Source organism: Pseudozyma hubeiensis (assembly GCF_000403515.1).
Source record: "Pseudozyma hubeiensis SY62 DNA, scaffold: PHS15, whole genome shotgun sequence".
NCBI lineage: Eukaryota > Fungi > Basidiomycota > Ustilaginomycetes > Ustilaginales > Ustilaginaceae > Pseudozyma > Pseudozyma hubeiensis.
Window position 1 is genome coordinate 335,258 of NW_012133797.1, and position 22,736 is coordinate 357,993.

At 56.8% G+C, this 22,736-nt stretch overlaps 9 protein-coding genes across 9 annotated transcripts; 4 read left to right on the plus strand and 5 right to left on the minus strand.

Annotated features, from left to right (window-relative positions):
* Nucleotides 1–310: 310 nt before the first annotated feature.
* Nucleotides 311–3,862, minus strand: PHSY_001345 (hypothetical protein; the record flags this gene model as incomplete). The annotated part of the gene is made up of 1 exon (XM_012331977.1): nucleotides 311–3,862. The coding sequence occupies one exon, from the start codon at nucleotides 3,860–3,862 to the stop codon at nucleotides 311–313; it is 3,552 nt and encodes a 1,183-aa protein (XP_012187367.1).
* A 371-nt stretch (nucleotides 3,863–4,233) lies between these two features.
* PHSY_001346 (hypothetical protein) lies at nucleotides 4,234–5,019 on the plus strand (the record flags this gene model as incomplete). The annotated part of the gene is made up of 1 exon (XM_012331978.1): nucleotides 4,234–5,019. One exon carries the CDS (start codon nucleotides 4,234–4,236, stop codon nucleotides 5,017–5,019), a length of 786 nt encoding a protein of 261 aa, XP_012187368.1.
* A 953-nt stretch (nucleotides 5,020–5,972) lies between these two features.
* Nucleotides 5,973–6,947, plus strand: PHSY_001347 (pectin methylesterase; the record flags this gene model as incomplete). Its single annotated transcript, XM_012331979.1, has 1 exon — nucleotides 5,973–6,947. One exon carries the CDS (start codon nucleotides 5,973–5,975, stop codon nucleotides 6,945–6,947), a length of 975 nt encoding a protein of 324 aa, XP_012187369.1.
* A 164-nt stretch (nucleotides 6,948–7,111) lies between these two features.
* Nucleotides 7,112–8,827, minus strand: PHSY_001348 (hypothetical protein; the record flags this gene model as incomplete). The annotated part of the gene is made up of 1 exon (XM_012331980.1): nucleotides 7,112–8,827. The coding sequence occupies one exon, from the start codon at nucleotides 8,825–8,827 to the stop codon at nucleotides 7,112–7,114; it is 1,716 nt and encodes a 571-aa protein (XP_012187370.1).
* Nucleotides 8,828–9,276: 449 nt separating this feature from the next.
* Nucleotides 9,277–9,591, minus strand: PHSY_001349 (hypothetical protein; the record flags this gene model as incomplete). The annotated part of the gene is made up of 1 exon (XM_012331981.1): nucleotides 9,277–9,591. The coding sequence occupies one exon, from the start codon at nucleotides 9,589–9,591 to the stop codon at nucleotides 9,277–9,279; it is 315 nt and encodes a 104-aa protein (XP_012187371.1).
* A 112-nt stretch (nucleotides 9,592–9,703) lies between these two features.
* PHSY_001350 (hypothetical protein) lies at nucleotides 9,704–13,228 on the plus strand (the record flags this gene model as incomplete). The annotated part of the gene is made up of 1 exon (XM_012331982.1): nucleotides 9,704–13,228. One exon carries the CDS (start codon nucleotides 9,704–9,706, stop codon nucleotides 13,226–13,228), a length of 3,525 nt encoding a protein of 1,174 aa, XP_012187372.1.
* A 142-nt stretch (nucleotides 13,229–13,370) lies between these two features.
* Nucleotides 13,371–14,924, minus strand: PHSY_001351 (polyketide synthase; the record flags this gene model as incomplete). The annotated part of the gene is made up of 2 exons (XM_012331983.1): nucleotides 13,371–14,436; nucleotides 14,737–14,924. 2 exons carry the CDS (start codon nucleotides 14,922–14,924, stop codon nucleotides 13,371–13,373), a joined length of 1,254 nt encoding a protein of 417 aa, XP_012187373.1.
* A 336-nt stretch (nucleotides 14,925–15,260) lies between these two features.
* Nucleotides 15,261–18,515, plus strand: PHSY_001352 (hypothetical protein; the record flags this gene model as incomplete). Its single annotated transcript, XM_012331984.1, has 1 exon — nucleotides 15,261–18,515. One exon carries the CDS (start codon nucleotides 15,261–15,263, stop codon nucleotides 18,513–18,515), a length of 3,255 nt encoding a protein of 1,084 aa, XP_012187374.1.
* A 612-nt stretch (nucleotides 18,516–19,127) lies between these two features.
* PHSY_001353 (ribosomal protein S8) lies at nucleotides 19,128–22,527 on the minus strand (the record flags this gene model as incomplete). Its single annotated transcript, XM_012331985.1, has 3 exons — nucleotides 19,128–19,770; nucleotides 20,740–20,773; nucleotides 22,476–22,527. The coding sequence occupies 3 exons, from the start codon at nucleotides 22,525–22,527 to the stop codon at nucleotides 19,128–19,130; spliced, it is 729 nt and encodes a 242-aa protein (XP_012187375.1).
* Between the last annotated feature and the right edge of the window lie 209 nt (nucleotides 22,528–22,736).

Sequence of the window (22,736 nt, forward strand, 5' to 3'; positions counted from 1 at the left end):
TCTGTATTCGTTGTCGTGTCAACTTGTATTCCGTCAGGCTCAATCACTTTCTAATCGCATCCCACATCCTGTCAGAAAGGGCAACATGGCCACTGCCACACGACCTGACCTGCAGTGCAAGCGGACGGGCCAAAACTGACACACGCTTATGGCGTGAGAAGATCGCACGCTCCGACATGGGCTGCACACACACACGGTGCTGAGCAACTCGAAGAGCTCCGCCATCTCTGTGACACGTCATGTCTATGTGCTGATGCGCTCTGCGCTATTCTCCATTCAACTGCCAGCGTAAGAAACTATGCTCGAAGCTCTACTTGAGACCCAAATCCTTCACAAAGTCCCTCCTGAGTCTCCCCGGATGATCCGGCTGATCCTCAGGCACCATGATTTCTCCCCACACTTGTCGCAGCTGGAGAAGATCCGTGATCGTAGCATCTCCGACCTTGGGCTGCCCATCTGCATCGGCACCGTTCGTGAGCCCCGAGACCGTGTCGGTTCTGAGCGTCTCGGGTCCGTATTCAGAGCCGACAAAGTGGATGCGATAGATGAGACCATCCGCACACCCAACGACGACGCTTTCGTGGTCCAGCTCCATCGCCATCGGGTTGCGTGCTGGTGTAGCAAGGTCGGCAGACTGCGCTTCCCACGCCCCTCTGATCGGAACAGTGATGGTCGAGGTTGCGTCCGGTGATGTTGCGTCGGCGGTAGCAGGAATCGCATTGTCATCGCCAGTCGCAGGTGGTTCGGCTTCGACGGCCGTCGCTTCGCTCGTAAGCTGAGTCGAAGTTCGACCGTGATCGAAGGGTAGACTGCTGGCATAGAGCATCCGTTCGGCTCCAGCACGACTGCTGAAGCGTGTCGAGGCGACGATCCTTCGTTTGGTCGGATCAACGCAGCCAACAGCGACATCCGGGGTTTCCAAGATCGAGACGACTTTGGGGGCTGTGGACAAGTCCGGAGCGATACGGGTCGCATTGGGTGAAAAAGTTGAGTCCGAAGCGTCTTTGCCATTCGTGTCACCAACCGATGCATGAACCGTATCAGTATCGGCCCCGGCGTCGGTGGCAGGCGTGCTGGGGAATGTTAGGGAAGCAGCCGACGTCGAGGTGCTCATTCGTGTCGGCGTTGATGTGCCCGACGCGAGCCCTTCAGCAGCACCGAGATCGCTTGTAGCCAGAGGCCAGGGTGGAGGACCACATACGCGCCTGGTGGACGTGCGCGGACTGGGTCGAGACGGTGTGGAAAGCGGAGACGCTGAGGAAGTCTCGAACTTCGACGTATTACCTAGCGATGCTCGACCACCGCGAGCTGGAGTCGTGTTTGACACCGACGAGGCGGTCGCCATCGGACGACGCGGCGACCTTGCCTGTCCGATACCGCTAGCAGACGAGGTGGTGCTGGTGCTCGAGTTGCGTCGAGACCTCGCAGCCGTGCTAGCAGATAGAGCAGCAGCCGTGGTGCTGGCGTTGCTCAAGGTCGAGTCCCGACGAGCATGAAGCGGGCTCAGCGTCGAACCAGCATTACCACCGCCACCGCTGAGACGAGACGAAGCGCTTCGACGGAGACCTTCAGCTGTGAGCGGAGTCGATACCTCCTGCACGGGCACCACGTGTTCGTGCCACTCGAGATGCACCACCAGATTCTTGGACGCCACCGTCAACGTGTTGCCATGGGCAGCAAACCACTCGAGCATCGAATTTCCGCTGGCATGGTCTCCGAGTCTTGCACCCAATCCAAGCTCCGAGCCGCCAAGCTTGGCGAGCTGGAACTGACCGATCATCTCCCTGCGTAGAATGCTGAAGCATCGGATCATACCGTCCACGGTAACAGCCACCAGCTTGTCCTTGTCGACCAGCGACACACCCAAAGAGACGTTGCTCTGTTGACCGAAGCGAACGACTTTTGCACCCGTCCTCCAGTCCCAAACCACGATGGCTTTATCCTGACCGACGCTGACGAGGTAGTGCTGGTTGATGGCCACATTGCGAATGCCGCGATTGTGACCAGAAAGCGTCTGGATGAGTTCCCAGCTCTTCATGTCCCACACCAGCACACGACCGGTGTCGTAGAGGCCAGCGCACAGAACGCCTTCGTCGAGCAAAAAGTCGAGACAGGCGATGGCCTTGGCACGCAGCACTTTACGGCAGTGGCCAGTCGAGATGTCCCAGACTCGGATAGTCTCGTCGTAACTCCCCGAGACGAGCGTCTTGCGTCCCTTTAGCTTCATCGCCGTCACGAAGCCGGTATGGCCCTCGAGCTTCTGGATAGTCTGGGCGAGACCCTTGGCCCAATTGCGCTCGCGGAAAAAGAGCCCTTTGACCAGTGGTTCCCAGCCTTGCGGATCTGCAGGAGCCAGCAACTTGACAGGATCGGCTTCGGTGAGGGCCAAGGCGTGCGATCTCCACAGATGAGGCGTGGCTGCGAGGGAATGCCATTTCTTGGAGACGTGGCGACAGCGGAGCAGATCTTGAACGGGCAGCTTTTCGAATATTTTGAGCGCAACGGTGTCCGGTAGACCACTGACGACATCGCGTGTCATTCTCAAGTGCTTTTCGAGTGTTCTAGACATGGTAGCAATGTCTCCCGGGAGGCACGCGTCCAAGATGATACCGAGAAGCTGGATACGTAGATGCGATGGCAGCTTCTGAAATTCGCGACGAATCGTATCTTCATCAAATCCGCTACGTGTGAATTGGTGAGGCTTGACTGCCGCTGCCGAAGGCTTCAAGGTGGTCATGTCGAAGGAAGCTGCGGTTTTCTGGTCTGCATCGGTTGATGATGATGATGGTGGTGGCGGCGGAGGCACAGCATCATCCTCCTCTCGAAAGTAAATACACGAATGCCAGCCCAACTCTTTTGCGGCCACAACGTTGAGCGAGCTGTCGTCGACAAAGTAGTTACGAGTCTCGGGTTTCGCCTGAACCTTCAAGAGCGCTGCACGGTAGTAGTCTAGCTCGGGCTTGCATGCAAAGTCGGGGACGGCATAGTCGCAATAGACAATGCCCTCGACTTGATCTGCCAGGTCGAGAAGACGCAGCACTCTGTCGGCGTGATACTTATAGGCGTTTGTGAGGGCGAATACGCGTACACGGGTGCGGTCGAGGTCTGATAGCAATCGCTTGATCTGATGGTCTGGCCGCAGGATGTCTTCGAGGGGCAAGCTGGCGTCGCATTTGCGGTCATAGTCTAGCGGATCGATCTGGTGGTGCTTGACGAGACCGCGGATGGCGAGGCCGTACGTCTTGTAGTAGGAAGTGTGGAGTGTCTTTGCCTCATCTTCGCTGAGGCCCATGCCGTGAAAATAGGCACGGATACGCTCTGCCATGAGGTCTGCGATTCGAGTGCTTCTCTTGTACAGCGTGTTGTCGATATCGAGCCAGACGATGGCCTCATTGGTGCGAAGGGAGGCGCCTGGCAAGCCGGAGATGGTGCGTGGCTCAAAACCAATGCGGCTAGTGAGAGCTGCCTCGTCGTCGCTGATGGGCACCTTGCCTGCAGCTGTGTGTATGGAGCCATTCGCGGCTGCCTGATCCGAAGATTTTCCACTGATTGCCGCAGTGAGCTTGTGTACAGACTCAGACCGTTGAGTCGTTGGTCTCGTCCTATTTCCGCCGCTGACAGAGGAAGGCGTGTGTTTCACAGTAGAGCTCGCTGGTGCCGGCGGTGCGGAGGAGCCCGCAGACGGCTGCCTTCGAGCAGGAGACCTGGAAGCCGTGGCTGCATCTTTGTTGAAGCTTGATGATGGGGTCTTGGAGGACGACGTTGAATTGCGGGGTTTTGCGAGTGCTGATGTTGTGGCTCTTGAAGCTTTGCTGGGCGTGGAGGAGGAGGCTGCCTCGGTGGAGCTGACTGCGTCGACCATGCTTGAGCCGATCTGTAAGCGCTTAGGGGGACAGCGTCGAGAGGCTTGAGCCTTGGTGTCGAGGTCTCTAGGAGTCAGGGAACAAGCGTTTTGAACCAACACAAGAAGAACAACAGAAACGTGTGCGGCGTGGCCACAAGGCCTGTGCGCCACGTCGGAAAATCAAACCCTGAAATGTTACATTCAGTCATGTGGAGGTGTCACACCAGAAAAAGAAGCACGGCATGTTGCGAGTCAGTTGCGTGCGTATTAACGCCCTTCCACTATATCCTCATGGACAGAGGCGGCTGGCTGTCAGGTTGCGCTTCGACCATCACCTCTATCGACCCGCTTCAGCATCATCAGCTGTATAGATAGGATTGCTTTCCACCATGTCGTCTGCACCACTCTCCATCTTCGTCGTCGGAGGTCATGGCAAAGTCGCGCTTCACTTTACCCGCCTTGCCGCGGCTCGCGGACACAAGGTCTTCAGCTTGATCCGTCAACCCGAGCACGCTTCAGACCTCCCTACTGGCAAGTCGGCCGACTCTGTTCAGCCCGTCATTGCATCCCTCGAGCAGTCTTCCGTCTCTGATCTCGCCTCCCTCTTCACGAAATACTCGCCCAACGTCGTTCTCTTCAGCGCGGGTGCAGGAGGCAAAGGTGGACCCGAGCGGACGAAAGCAGTCGACGAGCAAGGTGCCATCAAAGTGTTCGATGCGATCCAGCAGAGCGGTATCGCCAAATCGCAGGACTTTCGTCGCTTCTTGCTCGTATCTGCCGTCGACGTTCGCGACAAGACCAAGCCTCCTCCGGCGTGGTATCAGCAGCCTGACAAGGAGCGTTCGGAAAAGACGAGAAGTGCCATCGGAGCTTATATGGATGCAAAGTATGCTGCTGACAAGAACCTCTCGGCGCGGACGTCTTTTCCGTGGTTCGTGCTTCGTCCAGGTGGACTGCTTGACGATCCAGCAAGCGGCAAGGTAGCCCTTGGTGTCCATCAGAGCCTCGTACATTCGATCCCCCGCGAAGATGTGGCGGCCACGCTGCTCGAGGTAGCTGAGCTTCCAAAGGGTCAAGCTGACGGTCTCATGCTCGACTTGCTCGCTGGAGACAAGGATATTGCCACCTCTGTCAAGGAGGCTGTTGAGCGGGGACGCACAGATTTCGATGGCTGAACTCCGAGGAAGGACGAAGTTTCAACGTCGCTGTACCTCGGCTTCTGTTTCGCCCGTCAGTGATCTTCGACTGGCGTTCAATGACAACATGTTGGTTTCAAGATCTTCCTTGGGACACTGCACGTTTCATGCGGCTTCGATTGGTCAACGAAAGATTGTGGAGTAAGATTGTGCGGGAGCCGAGGTGGGTGTGACTGAACCTAGTACACCCACTTGGTACCACTTGGAGCCAATACTGAAGCTGTGTGAGCTTTCCAGAAGCCTACCCCAAAGTTCGCCGTTGCATGCAGATCCTTGGGCCTCGAAGTCTCATTTCGGATGCTTGACACGGAATTGAAGCAACGCACGGAGCCTTGTCGGCGTGATGCGCTAGCAGACTATTGTGCTGCACAATCCTCGCTCTGTCTCCCATCTTTGACTCTGCTACAGCCTGAAAGCTTGTGCTCGTAGGATCCCGCAACTCCGCTTACAGTGCGCCGCCCAGAAACAGTACATAAATGCTTATAGCCAGTACGGACAAAGGTCTCCCACCCTCATTCTTCAGACACCTCTTCGTCCAGCGTCTGTCGTTCTCGATCGATGCGTCTTCTCTTCCGTACACTTCTTTTGCTAGTCTCCGTCAGCTTCCTCACCGGTCACGGTCGAGCATTGCCTCGAGTCCACTCAAGTCAGCCAGGTCATTCGATCCAGCTTAACGAAACATGCCAGGCGCCAAAGACTTCGAGTCAAGACCCACTCGAAGGCTGTCCCAAAGGCACCGTGTTTGTCAGTCAAACACATCCGGAGACTGAATTCAGGACCATCAACTCGGCTCTGAGTTCTCTGTAAGTGTCTTTCCGCTCCGCAGCTCCTTTCGAACGCCACTGCCGATGCGTCGCTCTGCGCCCTGATCGTGGCCAGCGGCATCAGGTGGCACTGTAGCGACAGTTATGTTACCGGCAAACTTAACTGACATGACGTCCTTCTCATCACCGAGCAGACCAGACGACAACACCACGAGAACAATCCTGATCGACGCCGGGGAATACCACGAAAAGATCATCGTCACACGTCGATCCCCCACGATCTTTGCCGGCATCACAGCCTCTCCCTCCTCTCCCCTCTCCAACCGTGTTCGAATCTGGCAATCCACATACGTCAATCAAAGCGATCCCACCTCTACGCTGCACAACTGCGACGCTGTCGTTCTCTCCCTCGTCCCCCCAACCTCTTCTCAGCATACCGATTTCAAAGCGTACAATATCGACTTTACCCAACGCCAAATCCTCCACGGAACTCCGATAACGCAGTATCAACTCGGACCATCTGCAGCGCTCTGCGTTCAATCCTCGACCAACGCCAGCTTCTACAGTTGCAGTTTCGAAAGCTACCAGGATACGATCTACATTGGTTCCGGGAGCAACGCGTTTTTCTACGGTTCGATCGTCAGAGGTATGACGGATTTCATCTATGGAGAGGGAAAGGCTTGGTTTGAAAAGGCGAGCTTGTTGGTGAGAGCTTGTGGTGGTGGAATCACCGCATGGCGTGGCGATCCGAATAACGCGGAAGATGAAAAAGTCGGCGTTTACATCAGCAACTCGTTGATCGATAGATCGTCCGATGCTAGTCGAGAGAAAAACTTGACCGGACAGTGTCATTTGGGTAGACCGTGGAATGCGGATGCTCATGCGGTGTATCTGAACACGTGGATGGGCGATGTTGTCAGTCAAGATGGTTTCAAGGTGTGGACGAGGAGGCAGAGTAATTTCGTGGAAGGAAGGACGAGGTTTGTCGAGTACAACTCGAGTGGTCCAGGTGGTGATATGAAGAAGAGGAATTTGACGTTGGAGAGAGTGTTGACGGATCACGAGGCGAAACAAATCATTTGGAGAAACGTGTTTGGCGGTGCTCCTCGTTGGATCGATGCCAAGCGGCTAGAGCAGCAGTAGCAGCAATTGATACCACTTCCAGCACCTCATCCTTGGACGTTATCACTCTCTCACACTACCATCACATCATCGACACTTCATCCTCACTCTCTTCAGTTCGTTCTAAGCGTAAGATTACTACCATCACGAATACACTTTTCTTCCTCCTACACCGTTACACACTTTCACCTCCTCTTACCCAACACCTTGACCGCACTAGCCTTGATCACATTACCCGCCTTCTCCATCTCCTTCTTGGTAAACGCCGTGCTCACCGCCACCCTGATGTTCGGCCTGGACTCCGGCGCCACCTCCAACACCTTGGGATTGATGCTCGGCAACCTCTTCATCCTGGTGACAAAGATGCCGTGTTCCAACGCGTCATCCACAATCGCCTGCAGCAACCTCATCTGTTCGTCCACCGAAAGATCATGCTCCTGGGGACCTGCAGCGGCGATCCTCTTGCCATCGTTGCTGTTGGCCAGCGTCAAACTGACGTCTCCGACGGCGAGACTGTTCTTGCCCTTGTCGAACTTGTCAGCGGGTGTATCCGGGTGACGGTCGGTCTTGCTTCGGATCTGGATGTGGACGAGAGGACTGCGTGGATCGCTAGAGATGCGGAGCGATTCGACGTGGTCGAGGATGGATCGAAGCGTCTTGACGTTGTCCTGAAGAGTGGTGAGGATGGAGGGCTGTGCGACCATGTACGAGATGGCGGTGCTAGCTGCTACTGCGAGCAGAGCGGGGAGTGCAGCGGAGAAGACAAAGGAGGTGCCGTTGATGCGTTGGTGGAAAACGACTTCGTCGGAACCAGCGCAGAAACCTCCTGCAGCACCGAGCGTGTTGGCCATGGATCCAACGAGGATCTCGATGTCCGAAGCGGGGATGTTGAAGAGCTCGGTCAATCCGCGACCTGTAGCGCCAACCGTACCAAAGCTGATACTCTCGTCGAGAATGAGACGGAACTTGTATCGTTTCTTCAGCTCTTGGATCTTGGGCAAGTCGCTCAAAGCACCATCTGCCTCGAACACACCCTCGGTGACGATGAAGCGACGCGTCAAGGGACCGTTCCTTCGCTTGGTGTCGCGCTTGACCTGCTCGAGCACGGTCTGAAGCGACTGCATGTCGTTGTGGTCGTACCAGTAGACGGTGGATCGCGAAATCTGGATACCCTTCTGGATGGCATAGTTGACGCCACGGTCTGCGACGATGATGTCGCCGCGCTTGGAAAAGGCGGGGATGACGGAGGAGATGGTGCTGAAGCCTTGACTGTATATGATGCAGTTCTGGGTGCCGAGGAAGCGAGCAATGTCGGATTCAAGCTGCATGTGTACGTCGATGGTACCGTAAAAGCCGGGAGGCGAACAGCTGCCTACGCCGTAGTTCCTCAACGTCTCGATGGCCTTCTCCTTGACTGCTTCGTGACCAGCGAGGTTGGTGAAGTTGTAGCTGGCGAGGTTCATGACCTGTGTCGGTTTTCCGGCATTGTGAGAGGCCAAGCTGATCTGAGGCTTGCTGCTGGCGCCTCCGACGATGGTGGGGATGGAAGCAAGCTCTCTCGACTCGGCGGGGGTCAAGGGAGCGCAGAGGGGTTCTGGCTTGAACTCGGCAACGAGGTCATCGATCTCCTTTCCTGAGAGATTGACAAAGTTCTTGCCACTAGCACCGCCTCGTGTCCTGCTCTGCAATACGGTTCGCAGGGCGAAGAGGACGAGAAAGAGTTCGAGGAGGGACCTTACGGGATCGTTCTGGTAGCTGCTGGCGACGTAGCGGGCGATGATGGCGCTGCCGGGAACCTTTTTGAAGTTTTCAGTGGCGAAATCGACGGCGGCTTGGAAGGATTCTGTGAGCGCCGATGCTGCCGCCGAGGCATGTTCGGAAGGTATCGCTTTTGCGGCCATGATGAATATTGCCGATGCGGTGGACTGCAGCGATGGATGTGAAAAGGATCGAGGCAGCAGGGAGAGGAGGAGGGGCGATGTGCTAAGCCTTTATACTGCCGTCGATGCGTGAACCTGTCCAGGAGGACTAGCGTGAAATGGTTGCGGAGAGAAGGACGATCGAAGGTCGAGAAAGGGTAGAAAGAAACAAAGCTCGGAGCTCGGCTCGTCTCGAAAAGATGCTGACCGATGTCACATCGAGTGTGTTGGCACGCGTGTCTGTGTGTCTGTGTGTCTGTGTCTGTGTCTGTTTCCTGCGTGTTGGTCCGCGGCGTTGCGCGTAATCAAAATTCGATTCCGAGTCAAGCAAGTTGCTTCGGTCTTACACACTTGGGCGCGTCGGAAAAAGAGCAAAGGATGGAAGAAAGAAAATGAGAAGGCGAGATTGGTCCTGCTTGGTCACGCCCGTCTCACTCGGCCGGTGATCGATGCATCGCCAAGGTCAAATGATATAAATCTTCTTTCGCGCGACTCGTCGATACTCCATCTTTTACATCTTCTCCACTCTGGTAACGAGCTGCACCCTGCACCCCAACCAACATTCGACCTACATACAAACAACACTCCTTCCTCGTCCGAGTCGCCCGATCGACCGCGTCGAGTCCCCCTCCCTCTCTCTCTCCCCATCGCGCTAACTCGTCCACGCGTCGATCCATCCACCCATCCATCCATTCCATCCGTCGTTCACCGGACACCAAGTCATCCGCTATCGGCCGTGGTGGCATACGCTCGAGTCGCGTGTGACCGCCGGCAGTTGCACACGCGCACTCGTCCCACGTCTTGTCTGTTGTCACCACATCTAGCTGGTACTCGGTCTTGAACGCACACAAACACACCATGTCGGACCACCAAAACCCGGATCAGCCGCTCCAGGAGCTGGCGACAGCAGCTCAACTCGACGAGGAGCTCGAACAGCAGCAGCAAAAGGAGCTCGAACAGCGACAACAGCTGCTTCAGCAGCAGCAAGCAGCAGAACTCGACGCTCGTCGTCAAGCAGAGGCCCTCGTAGCAGACACTTCCTCCTCAGCTCCTCCCACCTCCGCCAGCCTCACGCAGTCCAGCCGGCTCCCACTCTTGTCTGCATCAGACCCACACGACCCCGAGCAGCTCGCAGCCAACTCTCTTGGCGATGTGGACGCCGTCATTGCTGCCGCCGTCAACGCATCCAAGCAGCACGCGGAGCAGGAACGTCTCCAAGAAGAGCAGAGAGCTGCTCAGCAGCACAACCACGATGCCAGCACTCCTCCTTCTATGGACGTCGATCCTGCCCACCAATCCAACATCGATCCTCCAGCCGCCGCTGCCGATTCCTCCGCAGCCGACGAATCGATGCAGGCACAAGACGACCCGGACGCTTCCATCATGTCCGTATCCGGTTCGCCTGCCAAGCAAGATCCCACCGACAACTCCTCTGCCAACCTCACTTCCACACCCAAGCCCAAAAAGGAACGCGCCAAACCCAAACCGCGCTCCAAGTCCGCCACAAAGATCACGCGTTTTCGAAAGATCACCAGCTGCCTTCAATGTCGAGAGAAGAAGCAAAAGTGCGACCGTGTCAAACCCGTCTGCGGGAACTGCCGCGAGAACCCTTCCGACGACCCTTGCCACTATGTCGACGATCGCAAACGTCCCAATTCGGACGAGGAAGACGCCGGCGCCGATACCTCAATAGGCTCGCCCATCGTACGCAAGCGCAAGGAACCCGAGGACGCCATCATCAGCAGCGGCAACAGTCGCGTTTTCAAACGCGCCGACTTCCCGCGTGTCAACGACCGGCGTCAGGCCGTCATGCTCCAAACGCGTCGAGAGATGGTCGAGAAGCTCGAAGGCGTCGGTCGAGACCGTTCGCGCGATTTCAACACTCGCGTCAATGCAGCCCGTGCTGCTGCTATCGCAGACGTTCTCTTCGAGAGCGCCATCACTTTGCCCACAGCCGACGAGATCTCGGCGTTGCTCTACACCTACAAGACCCAGGTCGAGCCTTTTGTCAATGTGGTCGTCATCGACATCAACATCGCCCGCATACAGAGCTTCCTTCGATGGTGGCATTCCAAGCCCACCACGATGCCCGCCGACCCTCCTCTGGTTCCGCTTCTGCTCGTCATCCTCGCGCTCACCCTCCAAGTCAAGCGCAATTCGCCCGAGTTTGAGCGACACAACCTCAAAAACTTTGCACCCATCCCCGGCGTCGATTGCTCCGACGAGCGTACACTGCTCAGCGTCGCCGGTCACTGCATCGACGCTCTCCAGATCGCCTGTCCCTCGGCTTGGTCCAGCGCCTTCCAGGCTCCCATCGATCTCGCAAAGGCTTCGTTGCTCCGTGGCATCTGGCACCTCAACGAGCTCAATCTCCAATTTGCGGGGACGTGCTTTGCGCTCACCACGCGTCTCGCTCATGCCGCCGGTCTGCACCGCGACCCCGAGCATTGGTCCGGCATGCGCATCGAAGAGGCGCAGGCTCGTAGGAACTTGTGGTGGAACATCGTCTTCTTCGAAGTAGCCCACGCCCACCGTATCGGCCAGCCCCCGTGCTTGACCCATGAAGGCTTCGATACCCAGTATCCCGATGACTACGGTGCCCTCTATGCTATGTACGAGCGTGCCGGCCTCGCCGACCCAGACCCTAGCCGCATCATCCTCCCGCCCGGCGCCACCGCCCTCGTACCGCGCACGCCCAGCCAGACCAACTTCGACTACCACTGGGCTCGCTTCCGAATCTACCACATCTTCTTGCGACAAAGCCAGCAGCTCTTCCGCTTCGGCATCTCGTCGCCGCCGGATCCGAATCTGAATGACGAGTACGCCAAGTGGCGCGACAATCTGCCCGACAAGCTCAAGCTGCACTTTGAGCGTCGATCCAAGGGCTCCGTGCGACCGAGTACCGAATTGATAGCGCAGGTGGCAGCCCAGACGTTTGCGACCCGCGTCTACGACCCCAAGCTCACCGAAGAGCTTCAGGACTACCAGCAGGGCTACAGCCTCGAGTTCATGTACCATCAGTGCATGATCACCTTGCATAGGCCCTACATTGACGAGCAGGGTGCTTGGAAGCCGCCCGAGTCGGTGCAAAAATCGCTCGAGGTGTGTCTGCACTCGGCCGAGGCGCTCATCAACACTGTCGAGGATGTGCTGGCTGTGCTGCCTGCCAACAGCATGTACAACCAGTGCGCGTACTTTGCCTTCAATGCCGGCCTCATCCTGGCGATCCATTGCAAGCTCGACCCAACCTCGCAGGTGCATCGCCCTCACATCCAAAAGGCGCTCGACTTGCTGGACACGCTTTCCGGGATGGCGAGACTCACCAATGTTGCCGAGCAGGCGGGTCGCTACAGCTCGACGCTCAAGCAGATGCTGCACGGCATCGGCGGCGACCTTGCCAGCCTAGCGTCGGGCAAGTCGGGAGCTGCCCCCTCCTCTGCCGCTGCGACTGGTGCGGGTGCCACTGCGACGACGAGCGAGAGCCAGCACGGCGAGAGCAATGGCGACGTTGCCGGCACCGAGCAGGGCAAGGGCGAGGCAGCCGACGTGCGCCAAGGCGGTATTCTTGGTGCGCTCGACCCTTCGTTGGGGGACAGCAGCGATGCTGGCGCGCGCACGGACGTCGATGGAGGGCCGGACCGCATCCCTGCCTTTTTGCTTCCTTTTGTGGGGCTGCCGACCGACCCGAACAACCTCGGCCCGCAGACGGGCAACTCGTTCTGGAGCGAATCGCTGCTCGACCGTCCACTGGTGGGCGTGCCCGTCGCCTATCCTGTGGGCTTCGGACAGGGCGTGTTGTCGAACACGGAACAGCAGAATGGCAGCGGTTGGCCGACCGACGCCAGCGCGGGGACAGCGGCGCACGCAGAGCCTCAAGCGCAGCAGTCGCACGATGGCGGTCTCGCGACCGAACCCACCGGCGCCGCTGCCGACGGTGGCGATGCCGGGACAGCCGAAGCATCCGCCGACGCATACAACCTCTACGAGCTCCTCGGCGGCCGCGAACTAGGCTCCGACATGCCCGATCGACCCATGTCCTTCTCCCAACACTACAACCACCAAAACCCGGGTCGAGATCAAGCTTCGTCCGCCTCCTACCGCACTTACGTCCAGAACTCCCTTGCACGCACCTACGATCAACAGCAGCAGAACGCTCAGAACAAAGACGGCGAAGGCGCAGATAAGGCGGGCGGTGAGAATGGGCTGGATGCCGCCGACCAGCTGCCGAGCGAGAGCGCGCTCAATGCGGTAGCTGCAGCGGCGGCCGCGGCGGCAGAGGCCGAGGGCAAGGAGGGCTTGGATCCGAGTGCTCAGGGCAACAATCTGGCGGGCATGTGGTATGCTTGGGAAAACTTTTCCCAGATGCTCAACAATCGACAGTGAAGGAAAGAAAGCGAACAGACGGAAAGAGCAGATGGGGTGGAACCTGTACCATTATATCCTTTAAGATGTGTTTTTATCCAAGTATCAAGGGACTTTCCTGCTGCGAAGTGTGTGTGCGAACCTGTAGGCTTGGGTCGAAGTGTCAGGCCCTGACCAACCTTCCAATAGCATGCGGGATCAGATCCGCATCCGTCTCGATCACCGGTCTTTGCAGCTCGACCTCTTTCCAACCCCCCAACTTTTCCAACCACTCTCCGGAGTCTCTGTTCAACTCACAACCTCCGAAGTTGAACCTCCAAACGGGAGTCCAGAGGTTCTGAATGGATCTTGCCAGAGTATGTTTGCTGGCGACGTGTTCGAAGAGCAAGATCTGACCACCTGGTTTGAGGAGCGACTGGAGGTAGGATAGGTGTTTTTTTGGAGAGGGGATGGAGCAGAGGACTTGGAAGAGGACGATTGTGTCGATGGAGTTGGGTTGGATGCCGGCGCTGAGGAGGGCGGAAGGTTCGTCGAGGCCTGCGGGGATGATGGTGGTTTTGCTGGCGAGGCCGAGTTTCTGTGCCTTGGTAGCGAGTTGCACGCGCAGTGGTTCGTACGGTTCCAGTGCGAACAGTCTTTCGATCTTTGAAGCGTCGTAGTAGGCAAGATTGTCTCCTGCACCAGCACCGATCTCCAGAACTCTGCCGGAAGCCTTTCGAAGCAAAGGCTGCTTCATATTCGCATACAGAATATCGGACACTTTGAGAACAACCGGAAACCCATTGGCGAAGATCAGCGCTTTCCAGTGAAACGGATTGATGAAATTGACGAGCGAAAAGTGTCGAAGTTGTTGAGATATGGCGGGTGGGAGGCCGGAGAGGTAGAGTTTGAAGGTGATGAAGAAGGGCATGATGTTGCAGGTGATGAACTGGCTGAGGGTAGCGGGACGGGCTGGTTTGGAGTGCAGGTCTCCGGGCAAGGGTTGTGGTTGGGGCATGGCGAGGATGCTGCGATTGGAGGCGTATGAAGAGCTTTCTGGACGAGGTTGACGCGTGTCGGCGGTGGTGCTCGATAGAGGTAACAGGACGAAGGGACTCTTATATATGCAATTGCATGGCACAACGCGGAGGCTGAATCTTGTGTCAGGGTCCCGTATTTTATCTTTTGCCCACATGGACCGTGCTCGTATGTGACAGCTGCGGTCCAGACGCTCACTGAAGGCGCCGCCACTATAATAAATTGGGGTGCCTGATCTTGAATGTGTGCCTGAGAACGGATATGTGACATGTGACCTGAACGATGATCCCGTGCTGCATACTGCAGGCCATCCCGGAACTTGCCATCACCAGGCTTGGGCCATCGTAGCGGCTGATATCGAGAGAAGTCGGCACACGACACCCGCCTTCAGCCTTTGATATGAATACGAGCTGGCGTCGGCCTTTTTTGACAGTGCTGTCAAACCTAGAAATTACCACCAAGAAAAGAGGGTCACGAAAAAGGTGACCTCAGATCTCGTCCTATCGGCTCACCGCAATCGGGCTGCGATCCACGTGACTCGTTCATGAGCCAAAAATGGCTGCGAAATCAATGCAGTGCGCTGCGTAGCGGCGGAAAATTTGCACGAGTCAGAAGAAAGCGCCGCACCGAAAATGTCACATCGCCGTGCGCTGCCGCGAAAGAGGTGCGTGCACACATTCCGGTGACAAGAGAGAGCCATGCGACATATTGCTCTCGTCCTCCGTCCAAGTCACTCCCGAGTCATTGTCGACACACACTTATCACCACCATCTAACGGATCCACAGCAAGCGCTACTCGGTTCTGTCGAATACACTCCCTATTTCATACAAGGCAAAAAGACTGGTCTGCAGTTCGTTTTGCATGCTGTCACGGCCTCGGTATCTAGCATCTCTCGTCCCAGCTCGTCGTCAGCTTCCTGTGCTTGTACCTCGCATCACTCTTCAAAGCAGCAGCAGCGTACTGTCGAGCTCCCTTTCCGCACAGAGAGCTTGCGTTCGCGCCTCCCCTTTCACTCACCGACTCGTTTTTCGCAACATGTCCTCGTCCACACCAGCACCGGCGCCTGCTGCGCCCGAGCAGCAACAGCCATCAAGCTCGACTCAGAATGACGGCGCTAGCCCCGCTGCATCCGCAGACGCTCCTCTCGGTCCCGACGGCCAGCCACTCACAAAAAGTGCCATGAAGAAGCTCGCCAAGCTCAAGGAGAAGGAGGCAAAGCAGGCAGCCAAGGACGCGCTCAAGAGCGACAAGCCCGCGCAGAACGCGGCTGGTTCGGGCGCAGCCAAGAAGGAAAAGCCCAAGAAGGAGGTCAAGCAGGAGCCCGAGTGGGTCAACAACACCGTCGATGGCGAAAAGAAGGACCTCTCCGCTCCCATGGAGAGCGGATACAACCCGCTCCACGTCGAACAGAGCTGGTACCAGTGGTGGGAAAAGTCCAACCACTTCAAGCCTGCAGAGCCCACCGAGTCGGACCCTTATGACCCGGAAAAGACCTTCATCATTCCCGCGCCACCTCCCAACGTCACAGGCTCGCTCCATATCGGTCACGCCTTGACCATCTCGATTCAGGACACTTTGATCCGATGGTACCGCATGAACGGCTACAGGACGCTCTTCAACCCCGGATACGACCACGCCGGTATCGCTACGCAGAGCGTCGTCGAGAAGCGTATCGCAAAGACCGAGGGCAAGTCACGCCACGACTATGGTCGCGAAAAGTTCCTGGAGAAGGTGTTCGCATGGAAGGACGACTACCAGTCGCGCATCTCGAACCAGATGCGTCGTCTCGGTGCCTCGTACGACTTCTCAAGGGAAGCTTTCACCATGGATCCCGTTCGCTCCAAAGCCGTCACCGAAGCTTTCTGCAAGCTCCACGAGGACGGCATCATCTACCGAGCTAACCGACTCGTCAACTGGTGCTGCAAGCTCAGCACCGCCCTTTCCAACATCGAGGTCGACCAGAAGCAGCTCAACGGCCGCACCTTGCTCAACATCCCTGGCTACCCTGCCAACGAGCGCATCGAGTTTGGTGTCATCGTCAGCTTCTCGTACCAGATCGAAGGCAGCGATGAGAAGATCATTGTCGCCACCACTCGTCCCGAGACTATGCTCGGTGATACCGCCGTTGCTGTCCACCCTGACGACCCGAGGTACAAGCACCTCCACGGCAAAAACGTCGTCCATCCTTTCGTCCCCGGTCGCAAGATCCCCATCATCGCCGATTCCATCATTGTCGATATGGAGTTCGGTACCGGTGCAGTCAAGATCACCCCCGCCCACGACCCCAACGATTACGAAGTCGGTAAACGACACGATCTCGAGTTCATCAACATCCTCAACGAGGAGGACGGTACGCTCAATGAGAACTGCGGCGACTTCCAAGGCATGAAGCGATTCTCCGCTCGTCGCGCCGTCATCGACGAGCTTAAGGAGATCGGCAGCTACGTCGAGACCAAGGACAACCCGATGACGGTCCCTATCTGCTCTCGATCCGGCGACGTGATCGAGCCCATCATGAAGCCTCAGTGGTGGGTCAACTGCAAGCCGCTTGCGGACAAGGTGATCGAACGCGTACGTGCCGGTGACATGACCATCACCCCCGTCGTCTCCGAGAAGGAGTTCTTCCGATGGATGGAGAACATCCAGGATTGGTGCATCTCCCGTCAGTTGTGGTGGGGCCATCGTTGCCCCGTCTACTTTGTCAACATCGAAGGCGAATCTCAAGACCGCACCGATGACAAGTTCTGGATCTCCGGTAGGACTCTCGAGGAGGCTCAGGAACGAGCGGCCAAGCTCGCTGGCGGCAAGAACTTCACGCTCGAACAGGACGACGACGTTCTCGACACGTGGTTCTCCTCCGGACTCTGGCCCTTCTCGATCATGGGCTGGCCGGAGAAGACGGACGATTTGAAGCACTTTTACCCGTCGTCGATGTTGGAGACGGGTTGGGACATTCTGTTCTTCTGGGTGGCAAAGATGTGCATGCTGGGAGTGTACCTGACTGGTCAGCTGCCGTTCAAGGAGGTGTTCTGTCACGCGATGGTGAGGGATGCGCATGGAAGGAAGATGTCCAAGTCGTTGGGTAATGTCATCGATCCGTTGGATGTGATCGAAGGTATCACTCTGGACGGGCTGCACGACAGGTTGAAGGAGGGCAATCTGGACGACAAGGAAATTGCCAAGGCTGCTCAGGGGCAGAAGAAGGACTTCCCCAAGGGCATCCCTCAATGCGGTACGGATGCGCTGCGATTCGCACTGTGTGCCTACACGAGCGCCGGCAGAGACATCAACCTCGACATCCTGCGCGTCGAAGGCTACCGCAAGTTCTGCAACAAACTCTGGAACGCTACCAAGTTTGCCCTGCTCAAACTCGAACCCATCGAGACCTTCCAGCCCGCCTCCACGGACGAGCCCTCCGGATCTGAATCCCTCGTCGAAAAGTGGATCCTGCACAAGCTCAACTCTGCCTCCAAGACCGTCAACGACAACCTCAAGGAACGCAACTTTATGGCTGCCACCTCTGCCGTCTACAACTTCTGGCTGTACGAGCTCTGCGACGTGTACATCGAAGCCATCAAGCCCATCACCGACGCCGGTGCTGCCGATGAGAAGGCCAAGAGCAGTGCGCAGCAGACGCTGTACACGTGTTTGGATGCCGGGTTGAAGCTGCTGCATCCCTTCATGCCGTTTGTCACGGAGGAGCTGTGGCAGAGGTTGCCGCGACGCAGCGGTGAGCAGGCGGAGAGCATCGCTCTCGCCCGATACCCGGTTTGGATGGAGAGCAGGGAAGATGGGAAAGCCGAAGTGGAGTTCGAAGAAGTTTTCTCCGCCGTCCGAGCGATCCGAGGCATGTGTGTCGACTACAACCTGTCGAAAGACGTCCAGGTCTACCTCGAAACCTCCGACTCCGGTTTCTCGACCACGCTCAAGAACAACTCGGAGATCGTCACCACGCTCGTCAAGGGCTGCACGCGCGTCACCGTCGTCTCCGGCGCAAGTGATGTGCCGAAAGGCTGCGCCGTCGCCTCCATCTCCTCCCGCCTCAACGCACACCTCCTCATCCGCGGCCAGGTCAACATCGACCAGGAACTCGCCAAACTCGACAAGAAGCTCCAACTCAACCAGGTCGGTCTCGACAAGGTCGGGGCGGTGATGAACAAGCCGCAGGAGTGGGAGAGGATGCCGGAGGAGGTCAAGCTCAGCACCAAGGAGAAGCTCAAGAATCTCGAGGCAGAGAGGAGCGCTATGGAGGAAGCTAGGAAGCAGTTTGAGAGTATTCGCGATGATTGAGTAGAGAGAGAGAGAGGGGATGTAGGGTGGTGAAAAAGTAACTTGTTTTTCTGCCGTGTAATGTTGTGTGCATTCTGACGAGAGAACGTGTGTGTAGGTGGTGGGGGGATGCTTGTGATGTGATTGTCCGAGTTTGGGAGGTGACTCCGAGTATCGGGTCCATCTGCGGGTGGGCGTGCGAACACTCGATCCCTCCATTCGGCATGCATGACAGCTGCACAATCCCACCCCCCTAACGCCCGACACAAACAACTGCACTTACAGTATCTCGTTCACATCTGCCAACCTGGTTTCCCCCCAAACCACGCGCATCAGACTGCCTGCACCTCACGTTTCCTCACACGACAGATAAAGCGAATTTCATGGATGTGCTTTGCATTGAAGCCTGAGAGAGATTTTTGGGTGTGTGTGTGTGCGTGCTCTACGACACTAAGATGCCGGTGTCCATGATCGACAGCCAGGCTATGCTGACGGAGGTGTACCAAAAGCATTTTGTCCGATCGGATTCGGGACTAAAGGGTGTATGAGGGGGAACAGTATACAAAGAGAGAAGAAATGGGAGATGATGTTGGTGATGCTAGGATGAGGGGGGGACCTGAGAGAGCAACTTGTTTACTGCTTGCTGCCCTTGGAAGCCCTGAGACGACGAACGTAGAACTCGAGCTCCTTGCCCTCAAGGATGTATCCGTCGCAGCGACCCGACTGACCGGGACGCGACGAGACGGCGGCGTAGAGACGACCGGCACCGAACTGCTGCTCAACGAGCGAGTCGAGCTTGCCCTCCTTGCGGCGGTTCTCAAGCTTGCGGGTGACGTTGTTGGAAAGCTTGGCCTCGTCAACGTTGGCCTCGGCGGCACCCTGACCAGCGGCACGGCGCTTGGTGGTCACGGGCTGGCCGTAGTGCTTCTCGTAAGCCTGACGGAAGGGGGTGGCATCGACCTGAACGATGCAGCCCTTGACGAGGGTGTTGGTGCGGACAAGCTCGTTGTTCGAGGCGTTGTAGACGACACCGAGAACACGGGTCTTGGCAGTGATGTGCTCGGAGCCCCAAGCGAAGTTGCCGGACTCGAGACGGAGAGCACGGTGCTTGAGGTTACCGCCACGAACACGGACAGTGTGGATACGCTTGGCACCGATACGGGTGTTGGCAGCCTGACGACCGAGCTCGAAAGCGCGCTTCTTGCGGTAGTAGGCGCGGCGGGCACCGGAGGCCGATCGCTTGTGTCGCGAGTCACGAGTGATACCCATGTTGAATCTGAAAGTGGATCGGTGGGAAGAAGGAAGGAAGTGAGACAAGGGTCAGCAATCCGATTGCAGAAGGGGTTGAGTGTTGGGAGCATGCGGCAGACGAGCCAACTTGGACGAGACGGGACGAGGGAAAAGTGCTGAGCGCGCTACGGACGCGAGATGGCAAGGCGAAAACGATGCTTTACAGCCCTTAGAATGGAGGTTGTTGCTGATAGCAGCGTTTGTCGGATGGCGAGGTTTGCAGGTCGTGACTTTGCTGCAAGAGTATGGATCTTGGCGAATGTCGATGTATGCTGGCTGCATCGTGTCGTAAGCTACCAAAGCGAAGTAGGCATGATTCCACGAACGCCCTCTCCCCATGTCTGCCTACTGCGGGACTATCATCCTATCCTCCCGCCACCTGTTCAAAAAGCTCCACGCCGTTGCATCTTGATATATATCGCGACGACAACATGGCAGACTCAAACGGATGGGCACGATCTTTGCGTCCTCCTCCACTGTCCCGAATGCCATCACATATCAACTCCTATCCGAGTATCTGATTTCTCGACGCAACCATGTTCCTGCGAGTGTTGTCCACGTCCCATGCCTCGAGCCAGCGAATGCGGCTAGCTCGATGGCGTTGTATGTGCGTGCGTGTGTGTATGCCGCACAGGTCGTGTAAGGGGGCTGCATGCGTATGCTTTCGAGATGATTCGATCTGAGTCTGCTTCGTTCGATCTGTAGACATGATGGTGCGGTGTGTGTCTACGAGGTGTCTGTCGGCGGACGTGTGCTACCGTTGGCTAATGTTTATCGCATAATGATGCTTTTGTCGATGTATCTGCCGTATTCACTGTTGTTGCCGCGTCTTCCATGTCGGAATGCCATCACCTGGACAATTGCTGCTGTTGTCACGATCGAATGTTGCCTCTTGTCGTCGTCCACGTTGTCGCTGCTGTTGTGTCTGCCATGCATGCGGTTTGGCATAGCTTACCTTTGTTGTGTGTCTTGAGGATATGAGAAGGAACCTGGGGGAAAGGGAAGGAGGAGGAAGCGATGTCAATCTCGAACTCGACCTGGCACGCAACCGTCGACACACTCCAAGACCGCACACACACGGCCAAGTGTGCCTCGCTCTCTCGCTCGCTCACCGGCTTGCCTTGTGCTGTCTCTCTTCCAGCCGCTCACTGCCCGCCTGGCTATCGCGAAGACCTGGCCTTCCAGTTCGAAGATTGCGAATCCTGCAGTGCGATTTGACCCATTGCAGCTCAGCTCACCCGACTGCTCTCTCGCCGAGATTTTGGCCAAAGTATGAATTTGGGTGTAAAGATTGTATTGGTTGCTAATCGAAACTTCATGTTGAATTCTTCGAAGTTCGAATATGCTCACGTGATGTTGGTAAGACAACGGCCGATGCCAATGTTTTTTTTCGATGATGCGAAAATTTCGTTTGGTTCGACGTAACAAATTGGTCGACTGAAAATCGACTCGGATGATGCACACCACATTCCAAACAATTGGTGGCAACGGACTCACTCTCCTCGCTGCTCTCGGGACGGCTCTGCCCACATAACTTGCGCAATCATTCCGGCGGCTGGAAGCGACATTATTAGCAGACCAACTCTCCCGCGCAGAGAAGCTTGCTCCAGAACACGTGTGAGACGGCATAGAAGATTGATTGTGTGAGAGAAGCATCTACAGAACCTGCTTATGACCGTAGGGGTTGTGTGGGTGCTCATACGAGGTCGTTGCAGCATCTCGTCTCTGCCGTGTTACTGTATCTCAACGATGGAGATTTCATCTCATCTCGCTCCCACACGACTCTTGCTTGGACCGGTTTCCGTGCTTCAGCCACTGTCTCTTGGCGTATCGCCATCTGATCCGCCGTCAGCTTTGGCAGAAATGCGCAACGATCGCCATCTCGCATATGACAGAGATAGGAGGTTCCGGTCCAAGTGGGTCCGAGCCCGATATAGTGTAGCCTCCGTCCGGTCCTACTGTAAGTCCAGATTCGTCGTCGGCTCGAGCTCCGAAGGCGACATTGCGAAGGGTGGGACCCCTCTCGAAATTCATGCTCAAGCGAGGCTCGGGTAGGGTGAGAGCCAAAGTCAGGAGCGACAATTCACTGCTCTTGCAGCGCTACTTTTTTTCCGACAGCCCAGTCTGAGCTGCAGGACTCTTTGCAACAACCCGAGGCGCAGCTGTCGAGGTCGATCGCAACGAGTGATGTGATCACAGAGAAAGACACAAGCCTACACACGGTATGTGTTTGTGCAGCCTGGTCTGCATGATCACCTGGAGACGGAACCTCGATAGGCCATGGCGGTGGTGCGTCTTGGTTGTGCTTGAATTAGAACGTGGATGGGGGCGAAGCTGCACTATGGACCCTGACTTTTGGTCCAAAGCCGCCCCTTCGTCTAAGTGGACCCCTTGCCAGCCACAGTGTCTCCTCGCGTTTTGGCTGCATCTTGTGTGTTCGCAGCCGCTCGCTCGTCCAGCGACTGACTGATCAGTCGATGCATCTACCTCCGGCAAGCGAGCGCCTCCTATTTCCGCACTCGTCTGAACTGGCGAGCGGGACTGTCGACAGCCCAAATCAAACACCAAGCTTCGCATGAGCCAGCGATTTGTATGTGACGCGCAATCGAGCATCACTAGCGCCTGCACATCGCTGTTCCTAGCGCCTTTTGCAATCTATTCCAAGTTCACGCCGAGCCACAGCACGGATACAGCGCATCGCATAGCATAGCATAGCATCGCAGCGCCGCGCCGCGCAGAGCATGACGTCGGGGTCCAACCGGAACGCAGCCTCGCTGTCAGCATGGACCGCGATCAAACGCCAACGCGAGCGAATCTCTCACTCTGTTTCTGTCACGGATAGCAAAGGACACATGTCAGCGAAGCGACAGCACTTGACAACGGCTATGACCAAGATGGAAGCGCCGACAAATGAGCACGGAAGCGGCTAGGCGCGTCAGTGTCAAGAATGTC